Source organism: Monodelphis domestica, chromosome 1 (genome assembly GCF_027887165.1).
Source record: "Monodelphis domestica isolate mMonDom1 chromosome 1, mMonDom1.pri, whole genome shotgun sequence".
In the NCBI taxonomy this organism is placed as follows: Eukaryota; Metazoa; Chordata; class Mammalia; order Didelphimorphia; family Didelphidae; genus Monodelphis; species Monodelphis domestica.
The window spans coordinates 41,107,136-41,130,653 of record NC_077227.1 but is presented as its reverse complement, the minus strand read 5'-3'; the positions used below and the strand labels follow the sequence as shown (position 1 = coordinate 41,130,653).

Below are 23,518 nucleotides of genomic sequence, written 5' to 3'. Positions count from 1 at the left end.
TCTTTAAAAATCTGGTCATAATTCTTTTAAAAAGCATTTAGGTAGTAAATAAGCTACCACTAGCCTTGTGACATCCCTAGGACAAATGGATCAACAGAAATTATCTTACTTCAAATAACACCCTGTCAGAACATAGGCAAAGCAGCACCAGTGCCCAACTCACAATGTCCACATGAGCTAACAGGATTCAAATTGCTATAGTGACTGTCAGACTGCACAGCTTGGATCAAGAGAGGCAGGTGCTATCTGTCTCTCATGTGACATTGCTTCTCTGTAGCCAGGCACCCCACCAAGTGTCTGATGGGAACTATCAAGCTCCGAGGTGGCTTGTAGCCTGACCCCATATTCTTGCTGCTTATTAGGCCCGTGTGCTCTTAATGCAACAACTAAGTCCTATACTCTCATTCCACTCTAGGGTTTTAATTGTGGGGAGAGGAAGGAAGGAGAGGAAAGCTTTGAAAAACAAAATGATGCCAAGAACAACACTCCAGTTTGAGGCCAACGAGGAATATGGTAAGAAGATAAGCTCATATCCAGTTCTTATTTAGAAAAAGATAAAACTAATTTCCTCATTATTTTTCACCTGCACCAATACAAATGTCTCAGCTATGTCTGAGTCTTTTGTTTCTCTAATCCATCCTACACACCACTATCAGAATATACCTGCTAATGTCGAGACTCATCATGCCATTTCATTTGCTCAAAACCCTTCAACCATTCCCCACAAGGCACTACATAAATAATTCAAGACTTCTTGGCTTGGCATCAGAAATTCTACACAACCCATGCTGTCAACTTTTAAGCATATACATACTCATGTTCTTCTATTCCAACAGAGCAGTCTACTTGTTACTCCCTCAACAAATATATTTTGTAAGTTCCCATCCTCAAACTTTTTTTTTATACTTTTCTTACATATAGATTTTCTCCCATCCTGAGGGAATTTTTTCTATTCTTCAAGGCTGAACTCAAATGTCATATTCTCCTTGAAACCTTCCCTGGGTTCTCCAACAGGAAGCAATCTCTGCCTTCTAATAACTCGCATAGCCTCTTGTTCACATCCTCTTTGTGTATTTTAAAATACTTAAATAAAACTTAAATAAATTTAAAAATTTTAAAATAAACTTTAAAAAATTTTAAACAGGCTATTTTAGATTTGAGTGATCTATGTAAATAGATCTCTACTGGCTAACACAGTACTTCTGGTGTACTATGTAGTCAGAACATATTGGACACACTCATACACACACATGCATGCATACAGATGTGTGCATGTGTAGGGTAAATGATGTTTTTATCTATAATCCGGAAACATAAGGACCTCAAATCATCAAAGAGAGATTCAGTTATGTTCCCATATATTGGAATTAGCAAAGAAGTAGCATATCTGGAAAGACTTAGACAATTAGATCCGAAATTACAAAGTCTTCCGATTTATTCTCAAAATTCTGGTTCTGCCAAATAATAGAAGGATAATCAGGGACAAAACACGCTACCCCTCTAGGCCTTGTCAATGGATTTATCTATAAAATGAGAAGATTGGATCAGATGATCTTGAAGGTCTACTTAACTCTCAACCCTATGAACCAGAGTTTACTTCATCATAACACCTATCGAAGACAGTAACTTCTCACAATTCAGTTTTCCAGAGAGCTTTCCTTACAACAACTCTCTAAAGTAGCCAGGGTGAGTATTATTCATTCTGCTTTATGGCTAAGAAAATAAAGGCACAAAAACAGATTAATTTATATTTCATCACACAGGGAAATATTGGGGCCAGGATTTGAACCCAGGTCTTTAACTCTAAGACTAGTCTTCTTTCTACCACTGTTCTGCTACAGATATCCTGCCTCTTCTAGGTAGTGATGGTTTTTTACAGAACTCAGCCAATACCCCCATACTTACTGAACATTTTGTCCACATTGATCACAACACAGCCCCTAGAAAAGGAAATTCTCTCCTTGTGAAACACGCTGTACTTAAACTTTTACTGAATATGTCAGTGGGACATGCTCTGACCCTTAAAGTATCTGAATCAATGTAATAATAATATGTTTTACCAGACTGTGTATTATAGAGCTTCATACAGTAAATTACGTACAACCGTTTCATACTTTTTCTAAAGGGGGGAGGGAGAGGAATCCAACTTCATAAAGCAATTTTCAGGTTTTCAAAGACCCTACCCTTCAAATAGTCCACTGTAAAGATTCAGTTGAAAGAGGCCAGCATCAACATTAACATAATCTGAATTAGCAAACTGATGGTAGCTCTAGAGTTTCTTAGGCAATTTTATCCATTGGGCTACCCTGAACAAAAATATCTACCCAGTAAATTTAAAAAGTTTTATCATATTACTTAATGTTCCGTTGACTTCCCCCTTTTTGAAGCAGGCAGAGGGATTCAGACCATTTTACCTTAAGGATTCAGATAATGGTGTTAAAGTGCCATCTCCCCTATCTACTACACGGAAGAAATTCAACTGATCTCCTTCTCGGTACACCAAAAAGGTGACTTGTTTGTTGCATGAGGCCTTCTCCCAGACCTCATCTCGACTGGAGTCCATGTATTCAGCCATTTCCCTAAGAGGGTCTTCCATTGGAACTACAAAGGGAAAAAAGAATGATAAACAGGTTCTCAGTTTCTCTTTGGTTTAAAGTATCTCAGTTATACTCACAGGACCTGACAAGAAGTTCTCTTGAACTTATAACTCTTTGTATTTACTACATATGTAATACTTTTCTCTAAAAAAATTTATGGCATTTTGGCAGTTGATACAACATTCTCTACATTCCATCCATATGAAAGGCAGAGTAAAACATTTCCAGTTCTTGGGTTCCACTGGTCATATCTCCAAATAGAACAGGTCTCATCATGTCAGTGCAGCATCCATTACAAAGTGCTTGTGAAGGACAGTACAGATGATATTTTTGATAATCTTGCCTTTTTCTCTGTCCCTGTCACTGGAACTAAACTCCACCCAGCAAAAAGCAACACGTAATACACCAGGTATATTATACTGGGAAACAGATATATAGAATTAGAAGAAGTAACAAACCTACGACTTCTGCTTACTTTCTTAGAGAGCCTGGCAGAAAGTAGCTATACAAATGAGAAGATTAATTATACTGGAGTACTATTTAATGCAAATGAAACTGAAATGTAATAAGTAGTCAATACTCTAATTCTTCTAAGTTATTTTCAGTGAGTATCCAATATCCTAGTAAATACTGGCTATGAGGCCTTAGGATTCATGATGCAGAAAGAACAGATTGTCAGGGAATGGTGGAGGCAACTATGAGTAATATGAGGAAATATTTATCAGGGTTTGGTTTTGGTATGGAAGACAGTCTTAGAGACCCTCTCGACAACAAAGCAACAACCAAAGGATCTTTATTCCTAAGATCTTTAGCCACTGGCAGTTGCAAACTGATTAAGACAAGTCACAAGCTGTACTGCCCTCCCCAAGTCTTATAAAAGATTAAATATTTCAGGGGCAGTGGGGTGGCTCTGTGGATGAAGAGCCAGGTCTAGAGATGGGAGGTCCTAGGCTCAAATCTGGCCTCAGACATTTCCTAGCTGTGCGACCCTGGGCAAGTCACTTAACCCCCACTGTCTAGCCCTTACTGCTCTTCTGCGTTGGAACCAATACGCAGTACTGATTCTAAGATGGAAGGTGAGGGTTTTAAAAAATAATTTAAAAAAAGATTAATTATTTCTCTGAATTCTATAACCTAAAAGCTAGAATTGGAGTAGCACTGAGGAGAGCTTTTGTTTATTTATAGGCCTTCTTGGCTTACCTGGTCTGCAATTTTATGTGAGGATCTTGGCAAGATATTCCCACAAAGCACAGCACCAAAAAGGACTACGTTGCATTGCAAAAGGACCAGTGTGAGAATTGCTCTCACACATTGGCAAAAAGTGTTAAAACAACTAGATTTCGCACAGGTGCCATTGATTTTCTTTTGGAAAAATCAACACAATTTCCAGAGATGCTGCTGGGCTCTATACCTTCTCCTGGGCATTATTCTAATTCTAAATATCAGAAGTATAACTCTTGTATGTGACTGTGGGGATTAATTACCACACTGCCACTTGGCACTACTGGCTTCCTTGGAAACTACTTCCCCAGCCCTAACAAGGAAAGAAGACAAATGGATCTCATCTATTGCAATAGAGCAACAGCACAGAAAGCCCCAAAGACAAAGAGCCTCCTAACAAGGTACAGGATGAGGAGGATTTACACAAGGGTGAATAAGTTCAGTTTATTCAGTGGAGGGGCCCTCTGATTTCCTACATATGTGATCCCAGGAGAAAGCATATATAATGTCAGCACCTACTCTCCTTGCTAGCTGTTAGCATCCTCTGGGAGTCATGCTAGCAAAATTTGCAATGCTTACTAATAAGTCTTTTCAGAATGCTGCAAAGTGCAGTAACTAAGACTTTAAAAGAGATTTGTAGACATTACAGGTAAATGAAACTTCCAGCACTTGAATGGTAACCCTCACAGAGTGACGAGAATAGGTAATTATTATCACAAGCCTAACTTACATGTAGCTCAGCTTGGCAGTCCATATATTAGATTTTATACACTAAAAAAATCTAAGAAGATAAATCCATTAAATTATTTAAATATAAGCAAATAGTTTTTTAAAAACTCATACCTTCTATCTTAAAATCAATATTGTGTATTAGTTCCAAGGCAGAAGAGAGGTAAAGGTTAGGCAATGGGGGTTAAGTGATTTGCCCTGGGTCACATAGCAAGGAAGTATCTGAGGCCAGATTTGAACCCAGGACCTCCCTGTCTCTTGGCCTGGCTCTCTGTCCACTGAGGTACTGATCTGCCCCCAAGTGAAGAGATTTTTGAGACTCCTTTTTCATCTCTCTGAAAGGGCCCAGGTACCTTATGTGCACACTGGAAAAAAAACCCCACCAAATACAATATACACACAAGAAATAAAATTTAACAGATTAAAATAATTATTTTAAGAAATTCAAATATCTAGATTTAGCATTATTTATGGATAACAACATTAATAACCAACAGGATGGTCTTTTAGTTATAATCTTTCAAATGTATGATAATGGAAGAGATAATTATACTTGAAAGGTACTAAATATATTTCTGAGATGGCATGTATCCCATAAATTCATTTATTGCTTTAATGCAAAAATATTTTTGTTTGTTACAAGGGTGGTTTTATCGAGGTGGGGTAGACATAGTGGGAATCATTATAACATGAAAAGTAGATGGCACAAATACAACTTTCAAAACAGGATAAACAGGGGCAGCTGGGTGGTTCAGTGGACTGAGAGCCAGGTCCAGAGATGGGAGGGTCCTGGGTTGAAATCTAGCCTCAGACACTTCCCAGCTGTGGGACCCTGGGCACTTAACCTTCATTGCCTAGCCCTTACCACTCTTCTGCCTTGGAGCCAATACATACTATTGATTCTAAGAAGGAAGGTATGGGTTTAAAAAAAAAAACACAGGATAAACAATCTTATCTAGTGTATATATCTTTTACTTCTATCTTTCAAGAGTAGAATTTTTTCATTTCATTGACAAAATTAACCAGCCAACCAAACCCCATAATTCTCCCTCAACCCTGGCCCTTTGCCACACTAGTGGTCCAATATTCATCAGAAGCCTCTTCACCCTTAATGAGGCAATCTTCAATCCTTATACAATGATTTGTCTCTAGCTCTGTTGCAGAGATTGTGATCCACTGATCTACCATTTTAGAATCTGGGATGTGCCACTGGAGGTAGTGCTTTAGAGAAGGTTAACAATAGACAAATCAACACTTCAGAGCTCTCTGTTGTGAAAATGGGCTCCAGGAAAGCAAGTCATCACTGAAAGATAGTCTTGCAGAGTTGCCATGACTAGTCAATTCTTCACCTTGTCATCAACCTGTTGTTAAGCCTCTTCAAAAGTAGAAAGACTGGTTGGTGTTCAGGTAACACAGACAGACAGACAGACAGACACACAAGCACAGTTGGTCTATAAGCCTGTCAGCAAAGCTTTTCTAGCTCCATAGGACCTGCCCAAATAGAAAGTCCAATGGCTCAGACTTCCAGAACCTAAGGTCATTGTCTGCCACAAGGAGTACTTTATTGGAAGTAGCAATGTGCTACTGAAATCTTAGCACATAGTTGAAATCAATGTTTTTTGGGGAAAATTTTTTGCCAAATGGATTATGTTCAAAAGGAAAATTATTTAAGATAACATTTGAAATATTTCAGAACTATTTTAATCATAGAATTCAAAGAAGAGAAATACATATGTATCTAAACCAAAGATGAATTCAAAAATAAAAATGATTGTAATGTTACAAAAATTCAGTGCTTCTCAAGGAGAATTCCTGTTACCTATGGACAACTTTTATACTCAGCCAAGTTTCCAGTGAAGTATATGATTGGACTAAATTCTGATTCAATATATATGGGAGATTCAAGTTTTGACCTCGAAATCTCAGAAAACATTCCATATGAACAATTAAAAATTTTTTTATTTTAAAATATTTTTCCATGCTTATATGATTCATTTTCTTTCCCTCCCCACTCTCAGAGTTGAAAAAAAAAAAGCGATTCCACTGGGTTGTACAAATGTTATCACTTGATACCTATTTCTATATTATTCATTTTTGCTATAGAGATTTTTTTAAAGCCTAAACCCCAAATCATATATCCATATAGACATCTGATAAGTGATGTCATATGTTTTGCTTTTGCATTTCTACTCCCACAGTTCTTCCTCTCAATGTGGATTGCATTCTTTCCCATAAGTAGTTCAGGAGTATCCTGGCTTGTTGCATTGCTACTAGTATCAAAGTCCATTACATTGGATTGTTCCACAACTTTCTGTGTACAATGTTCTCCTGGTTCTGCTCATTTCATTCTGCATCAGTTCCTTACTAATAATTTTTAGCTGCCTGCTGCAATGCTTATCCTTATTAAGTCACAGGAAGCCAGAGGGAATATCTATAACATTAATTTGATATTTCAAAAAGTACCTTCTGTTTTTGCATTAGTTTAGGATTATAATTATGAAAATATTCACAGGATAAGAGATTTAGAGCTAGAAGGAACTATAGAAATCACTAGTATAAATCCCTCATTTTAAAGATAAAGAAATTGAAGGCAAGAGATAAGTCAACAAAGTCAAGTCCACAAGAATCTATTAAGTGATTATGTGCCAGGCATTGTGCTAAAGAAAAGAGATAATAAAAGCCTGGTCTCAAATATAAGAAGAAATTTAATTAAGTAGCTTTTAATCACTTTGTAAGTCAACTGTTAAGTGGCAACTGTATAATTTGTAGTAAGTGATAGCTTATTATTAGATTGATTGAATAATTGTGTATGAGATAATAATCAGTAAGAATAATCAAGAAATAATCATAAAGTGTTCTGTGCTAGTAATTAAAGATTAATTCTCTGTGTACTTCTTGATCCTAAGCTGTGTACTCTCAGAATTGTGACAAAAGGTAGAAAGGAAACTTGTCCTGCAGTGATGCAACTAAGCCACTAACCTTTCTTTATCTGAAGGAGGAGGGAAAGAGAGGGGCTGGAGACTGCCCAGGAGAACAATCTAAGGGTTTTTATTGCATCATTGCCTATGCCTTTCACTTTATGCTATAAATATCTCTAAATTTTAAGACTCAAGGTCTCAGACCATTCTGGGTGTCTGTGAACTCTGACTTTTGTGAACTGTAGTTCTCATAATAAAATCAGATTTGCTCAGTTCTTTTTCTTCAAATATAAAGAGTTTATAAACTTATGGGGAGGAGACAAAACAACTTTATATAAACAAAACATATAGGAAGGAAAGAAGCAGATATTTATTAAGTACCTACTATGTACCAAGCACCATGCAATCACTTTATAATAATGATTTCATTTGATACTGATAACAATATTTAATACTGATAACTGATACCCTGGGAAGGTAGGTGTACTTACCCAGGGTCACAAATCAATGTCTGAAGCTAGAACTCAGGTCATTCTGACATTAAGCCCAGTACCCTGTCCTAGCTGTATCTGTGTGTGTATATGTGTGAGCATGACACATACTGGAGAGATGATGTTAACTTCTTCCCTGACTTCTAGTCTCGTATCTCCAGCTCCCATTAGAGAACTTGAACTAGGTCTATCATATAGCACTAAAATCGGCTCATCCAACACACAACCAATTCCTCCTTCCCTAACCCTCTCACTTTTCTCCCTTCTTTATTATAGCCTTATTATAGTCTGTCATAAGAAAAAGGTATGAGGCTTGTTTTGCTTCACTCCAGAGGTTTAAACAAGGACTAGTGGGTGGAAGATGCAAAGAGGTCAACTTAAGCATCATGCAAGGACCGGCTTCTTAATAATTAGAGCTACCTCAAAGTGGGGTGTAGTGTCTTAGGAGATAGGGGCTTTCTTCTTACTAGAACTCTTCAAGAGCTGGTAGAACACGTCCAACAAGTTAGGCTAAAAAGACTGAGAGATCATGTCCTAGCTGAAATTTTGTGAAAACTAAACATTTAAAAAAATTGCATATTCCAGTTGTTGTACTTTATATGCCTACCTCTTCTAGTGTTTATTGGTCCACCACGCATAGCTAATACCAATTTCAAGGTACAACCTTCTGAAATGCTGTGGATAAAAATCACAAGAATATTAACACATCACTAAAATATATTTATTGCTAAAAAATTGCATAATATGCTAGTTGGCTGGATAGAGTGCCTATGTTCAAGAAATTTGGATTAATAAGGCCAGTTTTAAGGTAAAAAAATAAAAGGATACACATTCAACTGCTTGAACACCAACTCAAATATGATGATTATAGCCCTTAAGTAATTTACTTGGGCTGGACCTAGGATTTCATTTGGCATAGGGAACTCTTGGTGAGAAATCTTCCTCTGTCAATGCAAGTCAGTCAGAACCTGCTTTGCAACTTAATAATCTTAGAAAAACTAAGTTTAGAGAGCTCAGAGGAGGACAGAGGTCACAACCAGCATAAGTCACAGACCAGAACCACAATCTTCCTGACACCAAGGTTCATTCTGTTATGCAGTCTTTTAAGTATGGAGATTATTTACAAATCCTGAGTGCTTCTTCAGGGGGAAAGGCAATGGGAGTCTCTTCTTTGAACCAGTATTAAGAGGCAATTATGTTTTGTGTAATAATAAAATATAAATATACATATATACATGTGTGTATATATGTTTATGTGTGTATATATGTACACACACACATATAAAATCCAGTTTGACATGCTTGCCATCTCCAGGAGGGAGACAATTTGGATTATATAACTTCAGAAAACTTATGTAGAAATTTGTTGTTAAAAAAAAAAGGAAAAAAAAACAGCATTAAGTATCGAGGACTAAAAGGTTTTGTGAAATTTTATTATCTTTTGACTAAGACAAAAGGGAAACAACTTGACCATCTACAGACAGGAAGTCATTGCATTCAAATTTCTAGAAAATAAAAGGATCATAGATTTAGAGGTATGTAAGAGACTTTAGACAAGATCTACTTCTATTCCCTCATTCAACAGATAAGGAAACTTAAGAGGGAATTCATGAAGTTTAAAAAAAATTTAATTGTTTAATGTAGAAACAATTTTTGACAATTGTGTTCTGACATTTTGCAATTCAGATTATCTCCCTCCCTCCCTGAGGTGGTAAAGAGTACATTCCACCAGGGCTTTCATGCATTATGTATTTCCATATTTTCCATGTTGTGACTGATGACATGAATCACATATACAATAAATAAAGCAAAGGATGGTGGGCTTTGATCTGCACTCAGACTCCAATGGTTCCTTCTTTGGCTGTTTTAGGGGGTTTTAGATCATGAGTCCCTTGGGGGTTATACTGGAATCTTGCCTTGCTAATAATGGTTTAGTGCTTCATAGTTGGTTATTGTATACTATTTCTGTTACTGTTCTTCTGGTTCTGTTCACTTCACTTTGTATCAGTTCATGTAAGTCTTTTCAGGTTTTTCTGAGCTCATCCTGTTCATCATTTCTTATGGTGCAACAGTTTTTCATTACAACCATATAACAGCCTATTTAGCCATTCCCTAATTGATGTAGTGCACTCCACCCCCATCCCCAGTTTCCAATTCTTTGCTACCACAAAGAACTGCTACAAATATTTTTGTACAACTAGGCCCCTTTCTTCTATCTCTGATGTCTTTGGGATACAGACCCACTAGTGCTATTGCTGGGGTCCAGGGATTTTAAAGGTAGGGTGAGCTTGCAAAAAGAGCAGTTAAGTAGTTTTCCAAAAGTGAAATGCAAAGACTGGACAGAAGAGCAAACAAATATGTTTGCTCAAATACCTCAAGCAAAGGACTCAAGTCACTTTAGGGTGAGAAATTAGGATCTGACCTTAGGGGAATTGTGAAGCTCTGTAAAAAGGCTGTCAGAGTGTTTGGGGCAGAGTAGGGGGGCCAACATGAGGCATAATTAAAGCAGTAGGAAGGAAAAAAACTGGCATCAATGTGATTACTCTTCAATATCATCAGAATTTTTAAAAACCGTGTATACTCACTTATAATCATTTAAGCAATAATCATCTTCAAGCTCCATGTTATTCCAAATTAAATGTTGCTGGCAGATAGGAATGCCTTAAAAGGAGAAAACCAAAATGTGTTAATAATTCAAAAGCACTTCCAAAACAGTAGGTTAAAAAGAAATTTTATATTATGGGCAACATTTTAAACACTTTGTATTTTCTTTTAGTTAAAAAAAATTATTTTTATATTGTCTATCCTCCCTTCTTCCACTGCTCTTAAAAAATCCTTCCCTTCTATCTTGGTATCAATTCTAAAACAGAAGAATAGCAAGGCCTAGGCCATCAGGGTTAAGTGACTTGCCCACAGTCACATAGCAAGGATGTGTCTGAGGTCATATTTGAACCCTGGTCCTTAAGCTCTAGCCACTGTGCTATCTCACTTAGCTATCTCTTGCCTATCCCTTTTACATGTAGGTAATGTAGCAACATTCCCTTGTCCCTTTCTGAAAAAACTAGACTGTCAACTTTAAAACTGGGTATAAAGACAAAAGGTTCTGATGAGTTCCCACAACAAAAAATATATCTGTATCCTGCTTCAAGATGTAGAAGTATATTCCCCCAACAATGGGAATATTGGGAGTACATGAAGTATTGTCTGTACTTCATAAATGAGGAAGCTGGCTCAAAAAGATTAATGATCAGCTTTATGGATACTGGGTTAGTAAGTATAGATGGAGGAACTCAAGACCAGGTTTCCTGACTCCCAGGTTCAGAGCTCTTATACTCCTCTAAGAAAGTACCCTGGATTTAGCTATTTCAGCTTCTCAGAAGCCTTTTTGGTCTACTTAAAGATTTTTAGATTGTGTTCCAGATGGTTAAAGTTATGGGAATTCTAACCTCTGGATAAAAAGGGGTATTATGTTGGGGTCTATTTTGTTCTAGATTAAAATCAAAGGGGCACAAAGTAAACTAATTAAAATAGTAACTAATATTTAAAAAACTAATAGGAAAAATTTGATCAAAATATTTTCAAACTTCTACTATGAATCAGTCTAATACTTTGATTTAAGACTCAGTATTCAGTCTATAGGTCTACCTTATACAGTCCTATACTGCTATACTGCTTTGAGTTCCATTTGTCAGGTGTGGGACTACTGAATAGATAAATTATTAGAAAATCTAAGATGATCCACTGTTTGCTGAATTAAATCCTGTTAGCGATAAAGTTCCATTGTGTTTCTAACCCTAACCTCAACAATTATGAAGAATTAAAATCAGTTTATTAGCAAAGAAAAACTCCTTTCTAATTACTTATGATGTGGGCTTCCATGCAGACAGATTGCTATACTTAAGTCTACAGGCTGCTAGAAGGATGCAGACTAGAATTCTGCAACTGGCCAATTGGCATTGGCACAGTGAGCCAGGAACTTTCCCTCCTTGGAACATCCTCAGCAGCTAAAATTTGAGGGAGATTTGCTCCAGGATGTTTAAAATGCCATGAGCATCCCATTTGTTTCCAAGTTTTCACTGAGTAAAGAAGGTGAATCATGGGTAAAGCCACATGGGCCAAGGTGAACCATGGGTAAAGTGATGCCAGTTCCTTAGGTATGGCAACTGCAACTGCCCAAACAATTGACCTCTTCCCTGACAACCAAGCAAGATAAAAGGCATTCCTGAAAACCCCTTTTCCATCAACACAGTCATGGCTATCCTTCCCTAAAAATCACAAAGTTTGTTGATATGGAGATTGTTCAAGTTGTTAGTTCTTTGGACAAGACTCTTGATCTCATTTACAAATTTAATTATTGGGGAAAGAGACACAATGGATACAAGGCATTATTAATTATCCATCTATTACCTGATTTGTTGAACTGGAATAAATGTGTATTTTTAATATATATATATATATTTTTTGCCTCTCCAGATTTTCTATGATATTTCTTTGGTGTCACGAAGTCGCAAAGCAGATCACTGACTTCTGCACTTATATGATACTTAAAACCCAGCTGCCCAGGTCACTGAGTGATCTGCTCATTGCCACATAGCCAGCATATATTTGAACCAGGTCTTGAAATGGGGCACCTCTGGGCATAGGAGTTTCTCTTTCCTTGGAGGTCTTGAACGAATGTTAGTGACTTAGTTAAGTTCTAGTAAGAATTACTTTTCACAATGAGTTAAAACTCAATGGCAGGGGCAGGTAGGTAGCTCAGTGGATAAAGAGCTAGGCCTGGAGAAAGGATGTCTTGGGTTTAAATCTGGCCTCAGACACTTCCTAGCTTTGTGATCTTGGACAAGTCACTTAACTCCAATCACTTAGCCTTTACTGTTCCTCTGCCCTGGAATGGGTAACAAATATTCATTTTAAGGCACAAGGTAAGAGTTTAAAAAAATAAAAACAAAAACAAAAAACCTCAATGGCATATGAAAATCCTTCTTACTCAAAAATATCTTATTCTGGAAGGGTAGAACAAGTATAATCTTCATGTTTTATAAATGAAATAAGTTCAGCCATTTTTAAGTGCAAAACCATGGAAAGAGTTACAAATATAAGAAAAATGGAGATTTTTTTTTGTTTCCTTCACATCCAATTAGTTCCCAAGTCTTATTAATTCTATTTCCACTTACACTGCCACCATCAACCTCAGACCATCCCATTATCTCTAGCCTAAACGATTTCCATAGCTTCCTAATTCATTTTCTCTGCATCTAGTTTTTCTCTTCTCCAATCCATCCACACAATTACCCAATTGCTATCTGGTGTCACTCCCTATTTTAGGATATGATACAAATGTCTCACTTTAGTTTTTAAAGTCCTTCATAGACTTGTTCCAGACTCTCCAGATTTTCTGCATATATCACCCCTTTGTGAGCTCTAGATTACAGCCAGAATGGTCTTTACTGTTCCCAGCTCTGGGCTTCGAATACACCTGTCCCTCAGGCCTAGAACACATGTTCTCCTTGCCTCTGCCTTGTAGTGGCCCTAGTGTCTTAGTACAGCTCATGTACCACTTACTTCCCACTAGAAGCCTATGCTGATCATCCATCGTAGTTGCTAATACCTTCCTCCAGTACATTATTCTGCAAATATTTTGTACTTCCCTTTTCATGCATCTATTATCTTTCCAACAAATTCTAAGATAGTTGAGGATGGGGCTGTTTTGTTTTTCCAGAGGTTACTATGGTGCCTTACACAAACTACATGCTTACTGCTTATTTAGCTGAATTTTAGCTGGTTCTTCCATCTACTACAACCTCCAAACATTTTTGATCAAAATCTTCTAACAGTAAAAAATTCCAGAGCAATTCAATATGTGTACATTTATTCATTAATTATGCAACATTCTTGTGCAAATTATCTGGATAACCTTCTTGATTTGCTAAAGTAGATAAACAATGTGGGTATGTTGATAAACAATGAGAAGGTGTAAGACTGACTATCTGGGAACTCAGTGTGATTTGAAGAAACTGATTGTCTTAGACAATTACAGCCTGGTTGGATCATCCCACCAGCCAGCTCTCATAGTCTCTCTTTGAGAACCAAAGTGCTTTGTGTAGTCCCATATTTGTTATCTGTGGTTCTAGACTCTATCTCTGATTTAGTTTATTGAGTCTCAGCTATGGTACATATCTAGCCTTAAGACTCAGTAGGTCATTATATTGTTGAAATCGTCAGACTGAGTCTCTTCATACTCATCTTGCTGTCTTGTGCTAAAAATATGTACCAGAGATATCTTTCTTCCCCCTTGCACCTGGAGAACACTCTCATCCATATCACCAGATAACTCCCTGAATCAGCCTGTTCCTGCCTCCTTTCACTAAGAAATATAAAAATAGGTGCCGGCCAGCTACACTTGACCTTTTTGGTACTAAACCAATTTGTTCCCATGCACATTATATGTCCTTGCTTAATAAAGACTGTTTTAATGTTATAGGTATTTGATATCTCTTCAGAGAAAAGGAGACAGAGGTCTCAGGCCAAGTCTATGCTTACAGTGGTCCAGGGTGTAACTCCCCTTTAAGGGAAGAGAATTAGGCTCCATACAGTCTGTGCCTCAATTTACATACTATATTTATAACACATCAACATATTAATTATAAAACACTAACATATTAATTATAAAATACATAAAAATTTTAAAAGACTGGGATAAAGAGGAAATAAGTTTCAAAAAAGCATTTCTCATTTTGTTTACTAATGGTAAAGTACAAAAAACCTTTTTGTTTTCATTAAAATTATTAAACTATTACTAAATGGTATTTTAGTGACAGCAATGCAATTTGATAGGCTTGATTATTTTTTAAAATCTTGGTTGAACACTTTGAGAAACAGCAATTTAAATGTAAGGGTCTAAGCTCTCTCCATTTTAATTCTTGATTTTAATGGCTACCACATTAAAAAAGATAATACAAAGAACAAAGGACAATAGCTCCAAATGTGAGAACTGCATTGCTGGCTACATTTATTTACTAAATCATAATAATCATTTTTAATACTGTCCACAGATTATGCAAAGGTTTTTTGTTGAAAGAGGATTAGTAAATTTCCATGTTGCTTTATGACAACCTATTTTTCTTGAAAACTAGTTGTGCAGCAATACATTTTTATGTTTTTTAATAAACAGGTTCAAAATTTCTTGGAACTTTTTGGATGATTTTTTTAAATCCCTTACCTTCCTCTCTTGGAATCAATACTGGGTATTGGTTCCAAGGCAGAAGAGTGGTAAGGGTTAGGTAATGGGGGTTAAGTGACTTGCCCAGGGTCATACTGCTATGAAGTGTCTGAGGCCAGATTGGAACCTAGGACCTCCCATCTCTGGGCCTGGCTCTCAATCCATGAAGCTACCCAGCTGCCCCCCTTGGATGATTTTTAAAGTAGTTGGTAAAAGCATTCTGCTTCAAAGTTGTTAAAGTATGTGAACATGAAATTCATATCATTGTTGGCAACAAAAGCTTGGTTTTTAAATGCCTTGATAAGTATGAGAGTTTCACATTATTAATATCTTATATCAATATGTTGATGGTGAGATTTATTTATTATTAGATATATTGGATGCAAATCCGTATCTCAATCATTCTTCCTGATAGTTCTGACTTCTTTGCTCTGATTAGATCATTGTTTTTTACATAATTGTACTAGGAATAGAATGTCAGCTCTACCTTTTTTTGCTGGTTGCTTAAGCTCGTATTATTAGTATTTTTTAGTCAGTTAGCTGATAAGTATCTTGTACTGTGCAAAGTGCTGGGGATGCAAAGTTCCTGTCCTCAAAGAGATCACACTTCAATGGGGGAAACAATAAACAAGCTATAGACAGGATAAATTGGACACAAATCAACAGAGAAAAAAGTACTAGTATTAAGAGAGATCAGAAAAGATGTCTATAGAAGGTAAATTTTAGCTGAGGCTTAAAGGAAGCCAGAAGGCAGAGATGGAGGAAGGGAAGACACATTCTAGATATGAGGAACAGTTAGAGAAAGTGCCTAGAGCTCACAGATGGAGACTTGTTTGAGGAACAAACAACAAGGAAGCTGTCTGCTATTTTTTCTGTCTTATGAAATTTAGCTGAATCTTCGTAACAGAATCTATTTCACTAGGAACATAATAAGCTAAAAGTGAATGAAGAAGGGCACTTTGCCCTGTGGAACTCCCTCCTTCCTTTCCATCCAGTTACCTGCCACATTATAGGTGACCCATGACTGCATCACATACAAATTGAGTGTATCCAGTAACAGAATATATGCTTGACGTTAAGAGGGCTTGATTTTGTAATTTTAAAATAAAACCTAAACACTTATATTCCAACATCTTCTGCCTATTGTAAACCTTAAAATTTCTTAGACTTATAAATGTTGGAAATTTCACCATTGGGAAATTTCATACTTGAAAAATTTCTTACTGATAGTCTATTGGAATGTGAACCCCATTGGCATGGGAGGTTCCTTCTCTTCCCTTCTTAAGATTACTTTAGGACAGAAACCTTTTGCTGAACAATGGAAAGGGCTTTGACCTATGCTTAAGTGTAGAACAGGAATTTCTTTGAGTCATGATTGATTTTAGAATTGATACAATAGAGATACTTGGAATGACAGAACCAGGTCTTGGAAATTACAATCTCCACCCTACTCAGTCCTAACAGGATTTAGGAAGGGCTGCAGCATAGATCAAAATTTAATTATTCCAATCTCTACCCTACTTAGGGTAACAGGATTTAGGAAGGGCTGTAGCAAAGGATCAAGATTTAATTATTTGAGAATATGACCTTCAACAGACATGTGCAAAGCCACAGACCTCTGGGCGGTCCTGGGTTAAGCTAGAGCCACCATTGGCAAAGGGAAGACATGGACAGTGATTGGTAGATGTGAGAACTGAGGGGAGGGAACTTGGATGGTTTCCTTAAAGATAGCGGGGTCTGAGGACTAAGAGGGGGGTGGGTTGGAGAGTTTTGGCTCTGAGTGGTTGGAGAGGTGCTCTGAGAAGCTTGCTCTGAAGGAAGCTGGAGGTGGAGGCCCCTGAGACTGTTTCTCCATTTTGGTCACGTGAGTAATAGGGACTGATCTCTTTTCTTTGCCCCACCTATCAAAGGGCTTGGGCCTTTTGGCCCAGCCTAAACAGAAGGGGTATTTAAGCCCTATTCCCTTCTCTCCCCTTTCTCTCTCCCTCTCTCTCTCTCTAATACCTTTCTTCATCCTATTTGTAATTAAACTTTATAAAAGGTTGACTGCTGACTTGAGTTTTCATTTAGGAATTACATAGCTGAATTCCTTGGTGACCTTAAATTAATATATATCAGTCTTTTAAAGTGATTTCCTTGTCACACTGTGCCCCACTTTCTTTCTCATCATAAGCGATTTAAAATCTTCATCCATGAAGACAACAGAATACATCAATTACATTTCCAGAAAATCTTTAGTAGAAATAGAGTCCCACTTACAGCTATACAGAATCAACCCAGAGAAGTATACTTGCATACACTAAAACTCTCATACGTGAAATCAAAAGATCTCACAATTTTAGATAAGTTATAAAAATTAAGTCATTTGATACTTTTAAAAATATGAATCTCAGTTGGAGTTCCATAATAGCTTCCACAGCTATAGACTGATTTTCAGAAAATAAAGACAGAATCTTTATCCTAATTATAAAGGAATTTATCAGCAATAAATAGTTTGTAGGATGATAGAGTAGGAAGGGGCCTCAAGGTCATCTATTCCAAACCCATGGAGACCAGATAAAACAATAAATACCACAGGAGATCAGGGTCCATGGTTCAATATGAACTCTTCCTACTCTAAGAAATGAGTTCAGGTATATATAGGGCCCAAAACTGGTTTATTAGATTAGCTAGAAAAGGACCATACTGGGGGCAACGAAATCAGGGCTGGGATAAGGGTCAAAACTAGTTGTTATAAAAAGATCCAAGAAGAGAGCTGATAAGAAGCATAGCTAAAAGTTTTAGGGTCCAAGAATGTAGGATTCAGGGGACTGGTTGGATTAGACAAGAAGTAAGAATGTAACTTGCCACTCAGAGGGTCTGACCAGTCGTCTTCTCCCAACTCAACCAAAACTATCTTAGCTGAGAACTATTCATGCCAGTGTTATTCTTATCAAGAGCCCCAGGAACTTTGAGGTAAGAGAAGTCCCTCATTGATTCTGAGGCAGGAATGAGTGTGAAATACCTGCTAACCCTTCTCTTTCTGGCTACATCTTCCCCATTAATACTCATACCCACACTAAAGATGGCCCCAACATAATTTCTATTACTCTCTGACCAGGCCAATGCTGTGGAGTGGAGGTGGTGGAATGATGAATGGAGGCAGTGAGCAGGTACAAGGTCACTGTGAACAATAGAGTAAGGAACAGGGTAGCTGAGTTAGGATAAGTGTCTTGTTCAAAATGAGTTGGAGATGTTACACCATTAGATAAAATGCCTAAACAACGAAGAAGGGTCCAATTACTGGATCTGTCAGTTGCTTTAAAAGTCTGTGATGTGGCATTTCTGTGTACTCAACCAAACCTCGGTTTCACATTTGCAAAGTCCATTGAAATGACATAGGCAATTGTCTGATTATTTACATGTAATTTATCCTGTAAACTGGCTTATGAAAGAGATTTTGAGGGGCAAGTTAGAAAGTCAACAAGGATCATTAAATATCCATTATGTGCCAGGCACTGTACTAAGTACAGATAATACAGAGAAAGACAAAAGAATCCTTTGTCCCCAAGGGGTTCACATTGTATTAATGACTAGATTATGTAGAGGATACAGAGAAGATGGAAGATAATCTCAAGAGGGGAAAGCAATAGCAGCTGGGGACTGGGGAAGGAAAGAAGGAAACAAGCATCTAACTAAGTGCCTACTATGTGCCTGCCACTCTCATTTAATAGGAATAACAATAGTTGACATTTATATAACACTACTACGTGCCAGGCACTGTGCCACGTGCTTTACAAATATCAATTCATTTGATCCTCACAACAGCCGCTGGGGGAGATAGGTTTTTAAAATTTTAATTCCTATTTTATAGTTAAGGAACCTGAGGCAAATGGAGATTAACTGATTTAGTCCAAAGTCACACAGCTCATAAAGCAGGATCTGAACTAGATTTTTCAGGTTTCAGGACCAATTTTCTATCCAATATACTGCCTGACTGTCCCCTGCAAAGAGTGGGATTAGAGGTGAGCCTTAAAAGGAAAGCCAGGAAAACTAAGTGGTAGAAGAGAAAAAGAAGAGTATTCCAACCAAAGGGGGACAATCAATGGAAAGGCAGGGAGATGGGAAACTAGGCACTGCATGTGAGGGACAGAAGCAGGCTGAGATTGGAGAGTTTAAGAGAGGAGTCTAGTTTAAGGAGACTGGAAAGGGAGGATGGTTATGAAGAGCTTTAAGTGCTAAATATGCAGGACTTTTGGTTGATCCTAGGGATACTAGGGAACCATGGAGTTTACTGAATAGGGAAGTGATCATGGTTAGATCTAAGCTTCAGAAAAATAATTTTAGCAGATGGTAAAGAATGGATGGAAGGAAAGGGAGAAAGAAGGAAGGACATAAAAAAAGAGGATAGAAATAAGGAAGGAAGGAGAAAAATGAAAGATAGAAGGAAAGAAGCATTAATGGGATGGACTGGGAAGAGACATGAAGCAGGAAGTGCAATTAGAAGCTTATAGCAATCATCTAAAAAGAGGTGGAAAGGACTAAACTATTTCTGTAAATGAAGAAGAGGGGACACAGAGATATGACAAAAGATATCACAGGAACCTAAAAACAGAACAGGATTCTTACAGAACTATGCCTTCAGATCCTGATAGTTAAAGAAACAAAAGGTTCTCATTTTGCAACTGTCAAAATCAGATTCTATTGCCTAGAGCAGTGATGATGAACTTTTTAAGACACCAAGTGCCCAAACTGCAACTCTCATGACACATGTGAGCCCCTGCTTTACCCCAGACAGGAGAAAGAGGAAGTGCGCCCACTGGCTGCTGGGTAGAGGGGAAGTTGAAGTGAGAAATGCCCTCAGACACATGTGGAGAGGGGGAGGGGAGAAGCCTGGCCCAGATAGCTTGCTAGTAACAAACTCTGGCAAACTCTGTATTGGGGTAAGGGTGACAGTGCATGTGCCCACAGAGAGGGTTCTGAGTGCTATAGGTTTGCCACTACAGGTCTAGAGGAAGCCCAGATTCATTCCACCTCTCTCTGCTAAGGTATCAGAGGAAAAGTCATTGAAAACCTTCTCCAAGGAGTCCCTGACCTCTGGCAGAGAAGGAGGGAGATTATTACCCCTTCAGCTCTGGAGCCAGAGACAACTATACACATATCTAAGGAGTGAGCAAGGAGGTCACTGATGAAGCTGACCCCCCTAATCTGATGAGAAAAACAAGGATTCTTATGTCCTTTTCAGAAGCATATAGAGTCAAGAGAAATGTGATGGGATCTTAGAAAGTATATATAAAAGCTAAAAACTGTAAAAAAAAAAAAGTCAGGGTCTAATGACTGTTCCCAACCATAAAATGTAAGAGTCAGCAGTTATAAATAATATGGCCCTAGAATTTTGGCAAAATGTTTCAAAAAGCCACAACTTTTCTCAGCTATAATTCTATCTTCATTTAAAATAACCCAACAACTTAACTGGGTGTCATAGAAGTGATTTTTAAAAAAATCATGAACAAGCTATTTATTGTAGAGTAATGAGATGAGGAAATAAATTACTTATTTTGGGGTCATTTTAAAGATGAAAAGCAAAATGAGAGAACAGACATAACGGCCTTGGAGTACAGAATCCCTGGGCTCATGCTGGCTATGATCCTGGACAAGGCACATAACCCCTTGGGGTCCCAGGTAGCTATTAGACTCCAAGTCACAGAAATCTGCTGATCCTCAGTGGTGGAAAAAGCCTCCCCTCTAGAATCTTCCTTCACAGATTAAACCCCAGGCCAGGTTTGCCTCCTTATCCAGCCATCACTCCACTTCAATTGCAATAGCCTACACTAAGAGCATAAATTGAATTTCCATCACACTTAGTAGTAAGAATTAAGAATACGACTACCTTCTAATCTTTGAATTTTAGCTTTCACAGAGATGACAGTTTCAAAAGGTGAAACCCTCAACTCAAAGCACGTCCCCGTCAGTGTCTCAATGAAGAGCTCCATAGTCTCGTAGAAAGGAAGTTTGTAGTAAAATGGTCCCACGTTATCTTCATTAAAGAACGGAGGTTCTTTCTTGTTAGCCATTAGATTGACTTTTCCGATTCCTTGTGGATATGCTGTAGACAATTGTATTCCAGTTCTAGCCAAATTAGCTCTGAACATTGGCTATATATCTTGTTGGTCATGTTTTGAGTTCTGCACCTAAAACATAAGAATAACGGTATCAGTCCTATCTCAAGCCATGCCCCTCCTGAGAGCACTGCCGAGCCTCTGGCCCACACTTCACTTTCTGGACATCCCCAAACCCACTAGCTGTACCACTTCCTGAAGAAATGATGATTAGCCTGGTTTCCAGAATGAATACAAGAACAGGACCCCAAGTTCCTCTGGATTCTGTGGACTGGAAGCAGAGAAAGAACTATGGAGAGGCTGAAAGAATGGGCAAGAGACCTGGAAGCAGAGAGGACAGGGCTGCCATAGCAGCAGTGAGAAGGGGGGAGAGTCACATAGGGGTAACAGGTTATTTATGTGCTCAAGGAATCTATAAGCTGAGGGTTCACAAATCAGATAATGCTCTTCTCTCCAAAACTGGTGGGGCTGGAGTTTAAGGAAGCCAACCAGGTTCTCAAAGTCTAGGCATGTCAGGCCATGACTAGGATTTGGGGGGCAAAGGAGGATGCTGGAACTAGCAAGATGTGAGGGAGAGAACACTGAGTTTCAATGTCAAAAAAAACAACCCAAACACTGCCTCTGTAAACTTTGCCAAGTTCCTTCCTTCTTCTTTACAGATTCAGTTTCTTCATCTGTAAAATGAGAGAATAGGCTTGACTGCATCCAAGATTTCATGTGGCTCTATTTTGATCCTGATCCACTGATTTCTGAGAAACTCTGAGGTCAGGAATAATCTTTCATTTTTGCCATCCCTTACAAAAAGTAGGCTGCTTAATAAATGCTTTTTAAGTTGAATTCTATAAAATCCAAGCAATATTAAGGAAAAGGAAATAGGATGGAGTAGGAAGTGCTAGTTTTGGAGTCTAGACATGCGTGACCTTTGGCAGGCAGGTCCTAATCTTGCTGAGCCAATTTCTATATCTGTTAAGTGGGAGGGTTGGATTAAGTGATCTCTAAAGTTATGTCCCAGCTCTAAATCCCATAATCCTCTTTCCTAGGGAATTGGGCAAGGGAAGAGCAGGGGTCAAAGACTCCCTATATTGCTTTGAACCTAGCCTGTAGGGCAGAATATTTCATTCTAGATAGAATGACCACAGTAAGTAATGTGCCACCTAAGAGATCTATAATTTCTACAAAACTCCAGAATAGTTGAAGTCACAAATGAAATGGATATAGAGGAAGAAGAGCTATGGTCCTAGCAGAGAACCTTGGCTGTACTACAGTACTGAGACTTGATAGGGGGGCCTCAACCCAAGAGATAATAAAGGAGCAATTACTTATGTAGGTCAAGAACTGAGAGGTTCAAAGCCACTGACAAAAAAACTCAGAAAAGAGGTAATGGAGAATCTCTAATGCCAAGCAGAGACAACAGCTTCCAGAGCAGCTTTGGCCATATTACTGAAAGAACATTCAAATTCAACATTTCCCCAAAAACTTGCTCTCCCTCTTGCTTCCCAAATTCTGTGAATGCCAATAACACTCTCTCCAGTCAGCCTTCAGTCAGTCACACTGTTCTATTCCAGACTACATCTTGGGAAGGAAGGGAGGATCCAGAAAGAAATGGGGCATGTTTAAGCTGGAAAAAAGAAGGCTTGATGGGGAACATAGCCAACTCCTCTCTTCAAACATCTGCAGGGCTGACATGTAGGAAATTTGGGTTATTCAGTCTGGTCTCAGAAGGAGCACTGAGTGATGTTTTGAAGGAAAAACAATATAAAGTTTGATTTCAGGAAATCTCCAGCAAAGGAGTCTAAAGTCGGAAAGCCCACCTCAAGACAATGGACTCCTGGAACAACACCTAAGAGTAAAATCAAGGCAATCTCTTGTTGGATATGCTGAAGAAGGATGTTGAATCCTGAACTGGATGGCCAACTTGAATATTTTGTGATTTTATCACTGCCAGCTCTCTCTTGCAACTCTCACAGGTAGCCAAGTCTTTGACTACATCTGAAATCCCTTTCCTCCTCCTCTCTGTCGAAATTCTTGTTTGTTCTCTATTCAGTTCTAAACAATTTATTGAAGGCCTATTATATATATGTAAGGAACCAAGGTAGACACCAGAGAAACAAAGATAAAAAACAACAGCATCTACTCTCAAAGAGTTTACAAGAGAATACTGATGTACACATTGAAGGAAGGACTATAAGGAAACAAGATTCAGTATTTATTTGTCTATTTTTGGCACTCTGCTAAGGACTTTACA

At 38.0% G+C, this 23,518-nt stretch overlaps 1 protein-coding gene across 9 annotated transcripts in view; it reads right to left on the bottom strand.

The window, feature by feature from the left end:
* Positions 1–23,518, bottom strand: part of ZFAND4 (zinc finger AN1-type containing 4) — a 61,380-nt gene that overhangs the window by 31,010 nt on the left and 6,852 nt on the right. For 8 of the 9 annotated variants that reach the window (XR_008911952.1, XR_459910.3, XR_459912.3 and 5 more), the window contains exons 2-5: positions 21,045–21,345; positions 10,542–10,617; positions 8,564–8,631; positions 2,415–2,601 (exon numbers count right to left, since the gene is read on the bottom strand). Coding sequence is in view for 6 of the 9 variants with exons in the window: in XM_007478063.3 (XP_007478125.1) it covers positions 2,415–2,601; positions 8,564–8,631; positions 10,542–10,617; positions 21,045–21,306 (593 nt within the window). In the remaining 3 variants the exon portion in view is untranslated. The remainder of the gene's footprint in view (positions 1–2,414; positions 2,602–8,563; positions 8,632–10,541; positions 10,618–21,044; positions 21,346–23,518) is intronic. The other variant, XM_007478067.3, reaches the window with a different exon arrangement.